The 12,467-nt window shown below is 41.6% G+C and overlaps 1 protein-coding gene across 2 annotated transcripts in view; it reads left to right on the top strand.

The window, feature by feature from the left end:
- The window catches only part of PDS5B (PDS5 cohesin associated factor B), a 69,711-nt gene that overhangs the window by 15,616 nt on the left and 41,628 nt on the right, over window positions 1–12,467 (top strand). For both annotated transcript variants that reach the window (XR_014525069.1, XM_083498850.1), the window contains exons 2-5: window positions 1,448–1,571; window positions 5,011–5,214; window positions 11,264–11,350; window positions 11,539–11,636. Coding sequence is in view for 1 of the 2 variants with exons in the window: in XM_083498850.1 (XP_083354976.1) it covers window positions 1,464–1,571; window positions 5,011–5,214; window positions 11,264–11,350; window positions 11,539–11,636 (497 nt within the window). In the remaining variant the exon portion in view is untranslated. The remainder of the gene's footprint in view (window positions 1–1,447; window positions 1,572–5,010; window positions 5,215–11,263; window positions 11,351–11,538; window positions 11,637–12,467) is intronic.

Below are 12,467 nucleotides of genomic sequence, written 5' to 3'. Positions count from 1 at the left end.
CATGCTGGCCACATGACCCGGAAGCTGTACGCTGGCTCCCTCAGCCAATAAAGTGAGATGAGTGCCGCAACCCCAAAGTCGGCCACGATTGGACCTAATGGTCAGGGGTCCCTTTACCTTTTTATAGTAGTTTAAAAGACACAGTTGACATCAATTCTAATATGAGTGTATGTTTTTCCAGCTTGTAATGTTTAGGTACAGTAGCTGCTATGGGAGGGAAGTGTGAGAGTATTTAGTGGAGGCTCTCCATGCCCTGATTCATCCTCAACAACATGTACACCAGTGTGTGCCAACCACTCCTGTAATGGGAAGTTGGTGCTTGCTAACTATATGCTATATGTTACAACCATCTCTCTGTCTTGATTTCTGGCCTGCAAATTACTTCTTTAGAAGTAATTGTGGGAAGGGTCAGCCTGGGTAGGAAGAAAGAGGGCCAATTGATCCACTGAGGCACATTTTGTTCTTAGGGATGTTTTGTGTCACAGATTATTTTGGATAAAAGTTATTCATATAGCAGAATTTCCATATGTGTGTGTGTGTATTTATGTACAGTCGTACCTCGGGTTGAATATGCTTCATGTTGAGCGCGTTCGAGTTGCACTCCACAGCAACCCAGAAGTAACAGAGCATGTTACTTCCGGGTTTCGCCGCTCACGCATGCGCAGACGCTCAAAATGACATCATGCTTGTGCATGATGTGGTGAAAAGTAACACACGCGTGCGCAGACGTGCCGTCGCTAGTTACGTTTGCTTCTGAATGCGAACGGGGCTCCGGAACGGATCCCGTTCGCATCCCGAGGTACCACTGTATGTATGTGTGTGTGTGTGTGTGTGTGTGTGCGCACACACACACACACGCACACACACAAAATTCACGCACCCACACCCACCATGTTTCTAGATATATATATTTCTGTCTACATGTAGAAAAGTTAAAACTTGAGAAGGATTCTGTTGAGGTGAGATTAAGAGTCTCCTTTGAAGCATGTGCTATATTCAGACATTAAATTATAAATTAACTAATTCCGTTTTTGAAATTATGCATTATGGCTGTCTCTTTTGCTTTCTCTTATTCTGAATCCCTGACCCGCTTCTTAAAAGTGTCAAAATGTCAGTTTGCAGTAGGGGGGGAAATCATCTAGGTTTAGTTTAAATGAGATTGTAAACTCTTGTCTTGACTATATCTATGGTAACTTTCATATTGAGCTAGTTGGCATGTTCAGTGTCTGATTACTAGCAGATGTGGTGGAATTGCATATGTATTGGATGTGTAAAAGTGTAGCACAGTTCAGGTAGAATTGTTTGCACGTCACTTAAATTTGTTCCTTGCTTTATAAAATTGGCCACTTGGACTTCAGTGTCTTAAAAACAAAACAAAACAAAAATAAATTAGATAACTGTGTGATGGGTATTAAATATTATCTAATTCAATTTTTCTCTCTTCCAGGTTTTAAACCAGCATCATGGCTCATTCAAAGACTCGAGCCAATGATGGAAAAATTACTTATCCACCCGGCGTTAAGGAAATATCTGATAAAATTTCTAAAGAAGAGATGGTACGGCGCTTAAAAGTGAGTGACCAGTTTTATTACACATTTTGGGCAGTTCTAACTTATGCACTTATATTTTTTTTCTCCTGTGCTTTTAAAAAATTTTTTACTACTGCTAACATTACTAGAAAAAATATATTGTTACTTGCAAATAAAAACACTAATAACACTACTGTGAGTTGTAGGGGGCGGCAGTTGATGGCTTCAGCTGTTTCACATAGGGCTGGCAGAGCTACAGCAATGAATGTAAACTTCCCCACAGAACCTATTTTTCTATTGCATGATGGAAACGTGTCATAGTGAACTGTAGTTACCAAATTTTTCCGTGTATGACTAGGTTTTTAAACCAAAAAAATAGGTTTAAAATTGGGGCTTGTCTTATACATGGGTAGTGCTGAGGGGTGTTTTCTTAATTTGGGATCCCCAAAAATAGGGGGTGTCTTATACATGGGGGCGTCTTATACACGAAAAAATATGGTAATTTGCTGCTGAAATCGGCAGAGCATTCTCATCATGTACATCTACCAAACTTTCAAACAAGGATCCCCTTCCCTCCTTCTGCTCAGATCTATAGAGGTAAGAGTTTGTCACAGTTATTTTTTCAGTAAATATGGGGGGGGGGGGAGAGAGAGAGAGAGAGAAGGAGAAAGATGTCCTAGCTATCTAGCTAGCTCAGTGACAGTAAGGACAGTATGTTCTGAAATTACAGATACTGGGAAACCGAGAATGAAATAATGACATGGAAGTCAAAATTTGAATATAATGTTTAGTTAAATACCCAATTGAATGTAATAGTTCTTACATAGATCCTATTGGGTATAGTCATTATTTATTGGTCTAAGGTGAAGCTGCCAACCTTTTTCGGACCAGCAGGCACATTCTGAATTTTGAGAGAATCGTACATGTTGACAGTACCGTACATGTTGGGAGCTTGGTCTATGGACACAAATACAAGGGGAGGTGCAGTTGAGACATGACCTAGGGTGGATGTACGTGTACAATTCTGTTGCCCCACCATGCATGAAACCTGTGCATATTAAAATGACATGGTTATGCTCCATCATGTGTAGGCTGCTTGCTGAGTATGAAAACCGGTGCATTCCCAACATTGTGCAGCCTAAATATTACACCCTTTCTTGCTTCCACAGTGTGCTTCTCCTATTTTCTCTGCACACTGAAAAGAATCCAGTACCCAGCTGGTATCTTAATTGGATTCCTATTTGCAGTTAGCTGACTCATTGATTGAGATCAGCATTACCAGAGGCCAGAGAAGGAGAAGTGGAGTTTCCGACTTAGTTTTATGGAATCTTCTATGTCATCATCTTATAGATGGCTTAATAAGTCTCTCATGGAAAGAATTGTATAGATCTTTAGAGTGTTAAGTAGTACATAATTGATTACTTTTTAAATATTTGAAAACAGATACTCTTAAAAATTGATCACACATCATTTATATTACAGTTCAAAGACAGGATACAATTATGGGGCCAAATGATTCGTGATAAGCTTACGTTGTCACAGATATAAACTAGCTCCTCCCCCAGGGTAATATGGATAGACAACTGTTTGTGCTTCATGCAACCGAGTGCATTACAAAATCTTGAAATTTTAAAATAGATTCAATAAACACCTGATGCCTTCTGGGTTTGTAAATAAGTTTCTAGGTATACCTAGAAGATTAACTTTGATTGTACTCTTCTCTTTATAATTAGGCCTGACTAAAATTGCTCTTAATAATTTTAGTGTTTGAGGTTGGTTGCTGGTTTTTGTGTGTAGCAAAAAATATTGCAATATGCTATGGTAATAAATAGGTTTTGTTAGAAAATGCAGTCTTTTTCATGTTAGATTTTCCAGAAGTTCTGTTGCTGTGTAAGTGAACTTCAAAAGTTTTCATGAAGTACTTTGAACAACAAAGCTGAACTCCAGAGAAGCTTGAATAATTTGTTACATTCTTTTAAAATAATGAATAAATCCATTGAAATCAGTGCGTACAAGTCACTGATATCAATGAGTCGACTCTGAGAATGACTAACATAGAATATGTATGTATATTATATATATATATATCTCAAAAGATTCCCAGTGAAATGAATATGTAAATGACAGTCTGAAAAAGCATACAGTTTTTTACACTTTATTCAAACAGTTCTCTTGGTTTAAATCACAATTTCCCTCAGTGCCCCTCTATCCCCATTTCCCTCAAACCTCTGCCGTTGTTTAAAACCATTTTAAACTGTTGCTTTCCTCTCTTTCAATGCTTTACTTGAAGTTCAGCCATTGTTTTAAACCACTACTTCCACCTCCTTTCAATGTCTCTCCCTTCTCACTTCCATGCCATATTCACTGCTTTTGTGCAACCTGTCTTCTCTTTTGCTCCCCTCCTTCACTATGACTTTATGCAAATCCCGGGTTGCAATGTGGCACTGCAAATCCTCCCAACAGGGGCTGTGTGATGGCAGACTTACAGGAAGATAGGAAGCCGCCAAACACTGAATCAGGCCCTTGGTCTATCTAGCTCAGTATTGTCTCCACTGTCTGAAAGCAGCTATCCAGGGTTTCAGGCAAAAGTCTCTCCCAGCTCTACTGGGAGATAAAATTTGGGGCCTTCTGCATGCAAGACAGTCTCTACCACTGAGCTATGGCCCTTTCCCAAGGGAAGTGAGAAGAGCGATTGTGTTGATTTGCTGCAGCAAAAGCAAACTTGTGGCACCTTAAACAAGTGCAACCTTTATAGGCCAGAATCTACTTTGTCAGATACAGATTTATTTTGACTGTACATTCCTGTCGGCAGCAACCATCTTTGCTGTGTGTTTATTCCTAGTGCCATTGCATGTTGATATGTGCTATTAGCAAAGATGTAATGCAAATATTGGGACGCGGGAGGCGCTATGGGTAAAACCTCAGCGCCTAGGACTTGCCGATTGCATGGTCGGCGGTTCGAATCCCCGCGGCGGGGTGAGCTCCCGTCGTTCGGTCCCAGCTCCTGCCCACCTAGCAGTTCGAAAGCACCCTTAAGTGCAAGTAGATAAATAGGTACCGCTTTATAGCGGGAAGGTAAACGGCGTTCCGTGTGCTGCTGTGGTGCCGGTTCGCCAGAGCAGCTTCGTCACGCTGGCCACGTGACCCAGAAGTGTCTTCGGACAGCGCTGGCTCCCGGCCTATAGAGTGAGATGGGCGCACAACCCTAGAGTCTGTCAAGACTGGCCCGTACGGGCAGGGGTACCTTTACCTTTACCTTTAATGCAAATATTATTTGTCACATGACTGTAGATTAAATACTTTGACATTCAACCATTTTGAAGCTTACAATATTTTACCCTCATTACGGAAAAGTCAAAATAGTCAGGGAAATGAAGAAGCACATAAAGAAAAATAGCCCTTTTAATGTATGTGGTTTTTTAATATGGGCTGGTTTTTTTTTCTAGCGAATGTTGCTTATCTTGGAACTTTCTTTTGGCAGATGGTTGTCAAAACATTCATGGATATGGACCAGGACTCTGAAGAAGAAAAGGAGCTCTATCTAAATCTCGCTTTACATCTTGCCTCCGATTTTTTCCTTAAGCATCCTGATAAAGATGTGCGCTTGCTCGTAGCTTGTTGTCTTGCTGATATTTTTAGAATATATGCTCCTGAAGCTCCATACACTTCACCAGATAAACTTAAGGTAAGATTGCATGTCATCCTTATTTTCTGTGACTTTGGATGAGCAGTAGTGCTGTTTTATGTTTATTTCTAAACATTCAAAAACAAACAATCGAGAGGTTAGAACTCTTCAGCAGAGCTTTCACACTGCATATTCTAACTGATATGAATTAAATATTTTTAAAAGCACTGGCTCCATTTCCAGAAGTTAGCTTGGTATTTTTAAGTGATTTGTTGTAGGATCAGTGTGGGAATTGTTAAGGTGGAGTGTGGTCCTATAGGCCCAGTTTGAAGGGAAGTACTGATAATATTTGCTACAGTGTATTTAGGCTTGGAGTGACAGTTGCCTGTTATTTATCACAGACTGATCTATGTTGCAAAACAAAGCCTAGGAAAATTGAAAAGTCGATAAGCAGGGACATTTTGCCTGTTAAAAGAATTTTGAAATAAAATTTTGCAAGTGCTAAATGCAGTTGTGCGTTCCTATGACCCTTAAATGAGAAATTGATTATATGAGTTAGGGCAGCAGGCAAAACTTTAATTGAGTAGCTGTGTAGGTTTAAAGCTATTCCAACAGGCAAAAACGAAAAACTAAAACTAAACAATTAATAACCACTGGCATTCTGTGTGGCTTCTAATGACCTTAAAGTTATTTGTGTGTGTATGTGTTCATATGAATAATAAATATTGTCAGTTGCCTGCTATCAAAATATACTAATTTGTTAAATTATGGCATTTGGGGTCAAATTATGGCAAGTCTTTGGCATTTTTTCCTTTGACTATGTGAATTCTAAAGTAGTTTGAATTTTAGGTGGAGATATGTTTCTGTATTATGAAGTGCTCTGATGTTAGCAAGTAGTATTTATGTTTATGGCTTTCAGCAGTTCCATCTTGCACAGCTATATTGTCTGCAGTTTGTTGTATTTGTTTTCCGAGACTCATGTATCTGTACAATAAATGACAAAGTTGTATGTTATGGAACTTAGTTGTTGACTCCCATTTGCCTCTTTTATGATAGCGCTGTCAAGAAGCTGCTGGAAAAACGTTGTCCTGTAGTGAAGGGAAATGAGTGTCATTTTGTGACCATTAGGGACATGGACACTGTTTCATAAATTTGCCATGCAAAATGTACCGGTAGTTTCATCATAATGTTATCAGGGCATAGAGTAGGGTACAGGTTTTCTGTTGAGAAGAACCTACCTAGGTTTTCCTTGGGGGGTCTTCCTCTTACCTTTCCTCCTCCAGTGTGGTTGTGAAGAAGGGTTCAGAAGCTTTCATTTTTGTTTTGGATTAACTACAGCTTGTTGTTTTATCTGAGCTTGGCAAAATTGGTTAAACTCAACTGCGATTCATTTCTAACAATAATTTAATTATTATGAACTTGTTTGAAACAAGTGCAACTTTAAGCTGAAGTTAACAAGCAAATCATAGTTAAGATTAGCCACAGTTTACCATGTAACTCTGATTAATTGAAACTGAAGCAAACACTTCTCATTTCCTTGTGGCCATGCCAGAAGAGGGGATTGCACATTATGATAAACCATAGTGGATTATTCCAGTTATATAACTTCTTTTTCCTCCTAAAATAATAATTCTAAGGAGTTGCACAGTGCTGCATCTTTGTAATGGAATGGGCATCGAAAATGGTGTGTTGTGTGTCATGGACTCTAGTTTTTCAGCTCAGTTCCTTACAAGGGTCTGGCTGCTATTGTCCATAATAAAGTCCTTGTCTTTTTCAGCTATTCTGTCCTCCGTTTCAGCGCTTCTAAGTGGCTTATTGCTGCTTTTATTGATTCTAAAACCATTATATGTGACATTCATTTTAATTAGGGCTGTAAGTGTGTTGTTGTTTTTTAAATCCTTTCAATCAGATGAAAATGTGCTCATGATTAATTGGACAGAAGATTTTTTTTTAGAAAAATATTTTAATACAAGTACTTAAACTGCAAAAGGCAAGGACTATCTTGAAAGACACATCCCCCCCTTTCTCTAACACATGGGAATGATGATACCTGGCACAATGAATGTGTGCATCCTGTAAAAACAAGTGAATACGCCTCTTTCTTCCGAAATATTGCTTTTACCCATATGCAAATGTATGCAGATTTAGCTAACAGATTAATCAACTAAAACACACATGAGTAATGGATTTAAATTTTAATTGGCATGCAACCCTAATTGTAATCCATTTTAAAGATGCAGAATAAATCATGCTGATTATCTTTCTATGTTTGTATAGTTCTCAGAACAGTGGTTTTAAAGAAAATGGCTCTCCTAGAATTAGTGGTTTCCTGGGTTGGGCAGAAATACAGTAAAGAGAATTTTGTGAATTTATTTTCTATTAATACATAGTTTGAGTCTGAACTCAGTCTAGAGTTCCTTATGCTCCTTACTATGGACAAATTGGTTTTTTGAAGTTGCCTTGTTCTATATCAGTGTTTCCCAACCACTGTTCCGCGGCACACTAGTGTGCCGCGAGATGTTGCCTGGTGTGCCGCGGGAAAAATTAAAAAATTCGAAAGATTTTTTTTTAAGTCAAATTTTCGATTGGGGCGCCGTCACTAGATGACCCCTGGGGTTCCCTCCCTCCCTCCCGCTCTGCGCCTCCCTCCTCCTCCTCCTCCTCCTCCTCCGGGGAGGCCCTTCCTGGCTCTCGACCAAGGCTTAGCGGCTGCCACTCACTCACTCGCTCGCCCACCCGTCCCTCCATCCCTGCACCCGGCCTCTCCCCCTCCGTCCCCGTCCATAGTCCCCTCGCCCTTGGGCTCCGCGCCCGCGCGGGGTGCGCAAACTACGTTTCCCAGCGTGGCCTGGCGGGCCGGGCGTTTTGTTTGAAGCGCTCTTCTCCCGGCCATGGAATGAGCGCAGCGGCGGCGGCCGGGCGGGCAGGGGCTCTTCCGCGCAGACCCCGCGCAGCCTGCCTGCGCCCCCGCGGAGATCGGGCGGCAGGATGGAGCCCGGGGATCCCCGCGGAGGCGGAGCGGCGGAGGCGGAGGCTGCCCCCCAGGTAGGGCTGCGTCGGGGGGGGGTTATTTTTGCAATGCTGCATCCGCGCCGGAGGGGGCGCATCGGACCGCGGGGAGACCCCTTGGTGGGAGTGCAAGGCAATGCATGCGTGCAGGCGTTGCATGGAGTGCAGTGCAATGCAATGGCAATGCGGCGCCCTGCATACATGCATGCAACTTCCACCGGCGCTCCGGACTTGGCAGGTGAGGGGGGTCCCCAGTGGGCGGCAGAGAGAGCCGGGAGGGCGAAGGGGAGCCGGGGGGAGCAGCGCTGCTCCCCGAGCCGAGCCCGGGGGGAAACTTCGGCGTCGTTGCGCCGGGTGTTGGAAGCGGAGGCTGGCGGGGGCCCCTCACCTGCAAAACTTGGTCGCCTCTCATATATTTCGTGCATTGCATTCATCGCCCGCTTTCTCCTCCAAGGAGCTCCCGGGGGCGCGCGCGGTTCTCCCCGTGTTATCCTCGCAACAACAGCCCTGCGAGGTGGGTCAGGCGAGTGGCCCAAGGGAGCACCCAGGGATTGTCCTGGCCAGGTGGGGTGATTTGAACCCTGCTCTCTGCCCGGTCTTCGTCCTCATTTAGCCCCCACATGTGCATGACTGAGGTTTTCCCCCCTCGTCTTGGCTATGGTGTGAGTCTGTGCTGTTAATTAATGGGGTTCTGCCTTCGGAGAAGATGAGCCAGCCCTCAAGGAGGTGATTATGTAATTTGCTAGCAATTCATGTGCCTCCCGGCGTGACGCTGCACGCTGACGTCACGGGGCTGTAATGGTGGTGTGCCTCGAGATTTTTTTCATGAAACAAGTGTGCCTTTGCCCAAAAAAGGTTGGGAAACACTGTTCTAGCATGCAGAGAGAGGACACAGTGCAAGGTCTATGGAAAGCACCAATGAGAGTCCCTTAGCTGTGTGAGGAGTTTCATTTTTTAGCTGCTCTTTGTTTGCATCTCGGGTCAGCAGCTGGGCAGCAACAAACTAGGATAGCAAGTTAATAAAAGGTAAATGTAAAGATAATGATAATATACAGTTAGCACAGTCTGAGATTGACAAGCCATAGTTTAAGGTTGTAGTTTGTTGGCCCACAGTTAGTGAGCTGTATCTGATTCAGATGTACAAACCCCAGTAAACTATATTTAAAAAGTTTACAGTTATATTGGAATGAAGCTACACGGTTTGGATAGAAAACTGCTAGGTGTAGTTCTCTTTACCTTGTTGTCAACACTGAAATTTCTGAAGCCACGATCTATGGCTCAGTTAGTTCAGAGAACTCACTTTAACTATAGAAGACCAGTTTGAAGTAAGTGGATTTGTACCATATTAACTCAGGTTGGCTAATTGATTGTGAACTGAAGCCTAACTACACTTTTATTCATAGTCTTTCCTTGTTGCTTCCCTCATATTCTTTCCATTTTTTCACCCTCTCTGTTGAAATTTTGATTGGTACATTCTTTTAGGCAATAGTATTGTGATGTTAAATTGCCAAGTACATTCATTTCCACTCGAAATGACAACTTGGTTAACCTTTATGTAGTGTGTTTTGAAAGTGTTCAGTATTACTTTTTATAAGTCAAAAGTTAAAAGAAATGACGTCTAGCTTTGCAGTCCTCTTTTACTAGATTGTTCACATTTACTCCCTTCATCGCAACGATGTATTTCACAAGCACAGCTTTTCGAAAGTGCTTTTTTAACATTGTCAGTGTCAACAGTCTTGATTCCCAGACAAATTATTTTGAAATGTTTCTTCCCAACAACACTATATTTCATAAACCTAGCTTTTCAAATGCATGTCTGTCAGTGCTGATGCTACAGTATGTTGATTTTAGCCAGACAAATTACTTGGGAAAAGGCATTTCAAACAGGCGAAAGAAGGGAGGACAAGAACCCTGTCCAGTTAACTTTCACTTTGCCAGTAGAATACGTGTGAACTTTTCAAGGAGCAGAATTTTCTTCAGCAAAACCTCTCAAACGGCAGTGCTCTCAATGACCCAGTTGCCACATTGACTCTAGCATGCGAGACATAGAGCTAAAACCGGGAAGCGTTTTGGGAGACGTGGTGTTGTGCCATCCTTTTGGACACCCAGACCTTCTAGTAGAGAAGACAAAATTATTTTGAGCATATATTCCACCTCATTGTTTGGATTTATTTGAGGCGATGCTGAAATGCCAAGCTCTGAAACCTGCTCCTCCACTGTGCCTGACGCTTCTGACTCATGTGTCTGCAGATTTGACAGCTCTTTTGATTCCTCGTGTCTCCATCTGTATATTCTCGTTATCAGTTGTTACTCTTCCCTAGGTTACTGCTCGGCGTGCCTTTTTTAAAAACTTCTTAGGTGACAGTTCCCTCACACTTGGTTTGTCCTCGTGAATGGCTCACACACTGTATGGGGGCTGGTATGCACACAAGTTTAGTGTCAGAAGGAAAGCCCCCTGGTGGCTGTATCTAGGAAATCTTGCTTCCAGCAACCCTTTTCATTTCAAGACTTGTGTGCACTCCGTATGGAGAGTTGTGAAAATTCGTTTATTTTGCTTTCTGCAGGTTGGTAAACGCAAATGAGTTTTTATACTCATAATCCGTTCTGGCTTGCCTTGGAAAAGGCTTAGGGTGGTCAGACAATGTGTGTGAATTGAACAGTCATGGAAAGATTGAGGAGCTGTTCCCATGATTTCCCACTGCATCTCTTGTTGCTGCTGAAATTGCTGAAAATACTTCTTCATGCCATGCAAGTGCATAGTTAAACTATAGGACACTCTCCCACAAATTTAATAATTAATAATGATAATTATTACCAGGATTTCCTTCTGTCATTATTCACTGTAATAGACTGAAAGCTCAAAACCTGATTCAGAATAAAATTATAGTGAAAACAAGTGCTGCAAAATCCTGATTGATGTTCCTAATATTTTCTGTCTTTTTATGTGCTTCAGACTTTGATTGTGAGAATAAGAGGTTAGTTAAAATATGTTACGAATTCTAGTTCATAGAGAAATGATTTTTCAGTCGAAGTGAATGCTTATGCAACTAGTATATATTTGTTATGTATGTGAAATAAATACCTGTTCTTTCCTTTGCAGGATATATTTATGTTCATAACAAGACAATTGAAAGGATTAGAAGATACAAAAAGTCCACAGTTCAATAGATATTTTTATTTGCTTGAGGCAAGTGTAAATTATTTTCTATTTATAAGCTATCCACAGTTGCTTTAAAACAGGCAAAATGTTCACTTTTTAAAAATATCAATGGGTGGAGATCCAAAATTGTGCTAGTAGACACCACAGGACTTACCTTTTATCTTTTTGTTGGGTTGCTGTTCCAGATACATTAACTGTCTTCTTTTCCTATATAGAACATTGCGTGGGTTAAATCTTACAACATATGCTTTGAACTCGAAGATAGCAATGAAATTTTCACACAATTGTACAGAACATTGTTTTCTGTAATCAAGTAAGTATATATATCTTTAACAACAAATTTATTCATGGAAAGGTTGGGATTAAAATAGTACAGGCAACGACCGATTTACACGCTTTCAATATGTGCGTGACCTTGCACACGCACATCACAGCAACCTGGAAGTGGCTGGAAAATGGGATGGAGCACACAATGACCCAGAATGCAACCCATGCGCAAATTGGGGGTTGCCTGTATTTAAAATTGTTAGGGATCAGTACCAGACTTACAGGTGCCCAGGCCACTTAAAACACCCTGAATTTTCCAAGCCACAGATGCATTGTTCATTAAAGTGATTGACTAAGGTTGCAATCCTATACACTAGTGATAGGGAACCTCTGACTTGCCAGGTGTCCTCATTTGACCAGCAGTATGGTTTGACTCAAACCACATCCACCTGACATCATATGATGTTAGACATGGGGCAGACAAATCCACAGGGCTGAATTGAAAAGGGAAGGCATGAAGTACCGTATATTCTAATCTCCCCTTCGTGGGCAAGGTCTTCAAGCAGGTGGTCATGGGCCAGATCCAGGTTCTTTTGGCTGAAACTGATTTTCTAGATCCATTTCAATCTGGGTTTTGACCCAATATTTGTACAGAAACTACCTTAGTTGCTCTATATGATGACATTTGCCAAGAGAGAGGGAAGGAGTGTAGCCTCCTGTTAGTTCTCTAAACAGGGCAGCCTAACTTCTGTTGTCTGTGCTCCTGTAACTCGATAATTTAGACTACTGCAGTGCATTATATGTTGGGCTGCCTTTGAAGACACTGTAGTTGGTGTAGACTACAGCAGCTAGATTGGTGACTGGGGCAGGATGATCT

The sequence above is a fragment of the Podarcis liolepis genome, assembly GCF_965112155.1.
Source record: "Podarcis liolepis genome assembly, chromosome: 4".
Classification (NCBI taxonomy): domain Eukaryota; kingdom Metazoa; phylum Chordata; class Lepidosauria; order Squamata; family Lacertidae; genus Podarcis; species Podarcis liolepis.
The sequence above is the reverse complement of the archived record's forward strand: the minus strand, read 5'-3'. Positions and strand labels throughout refer to the sequence as shown.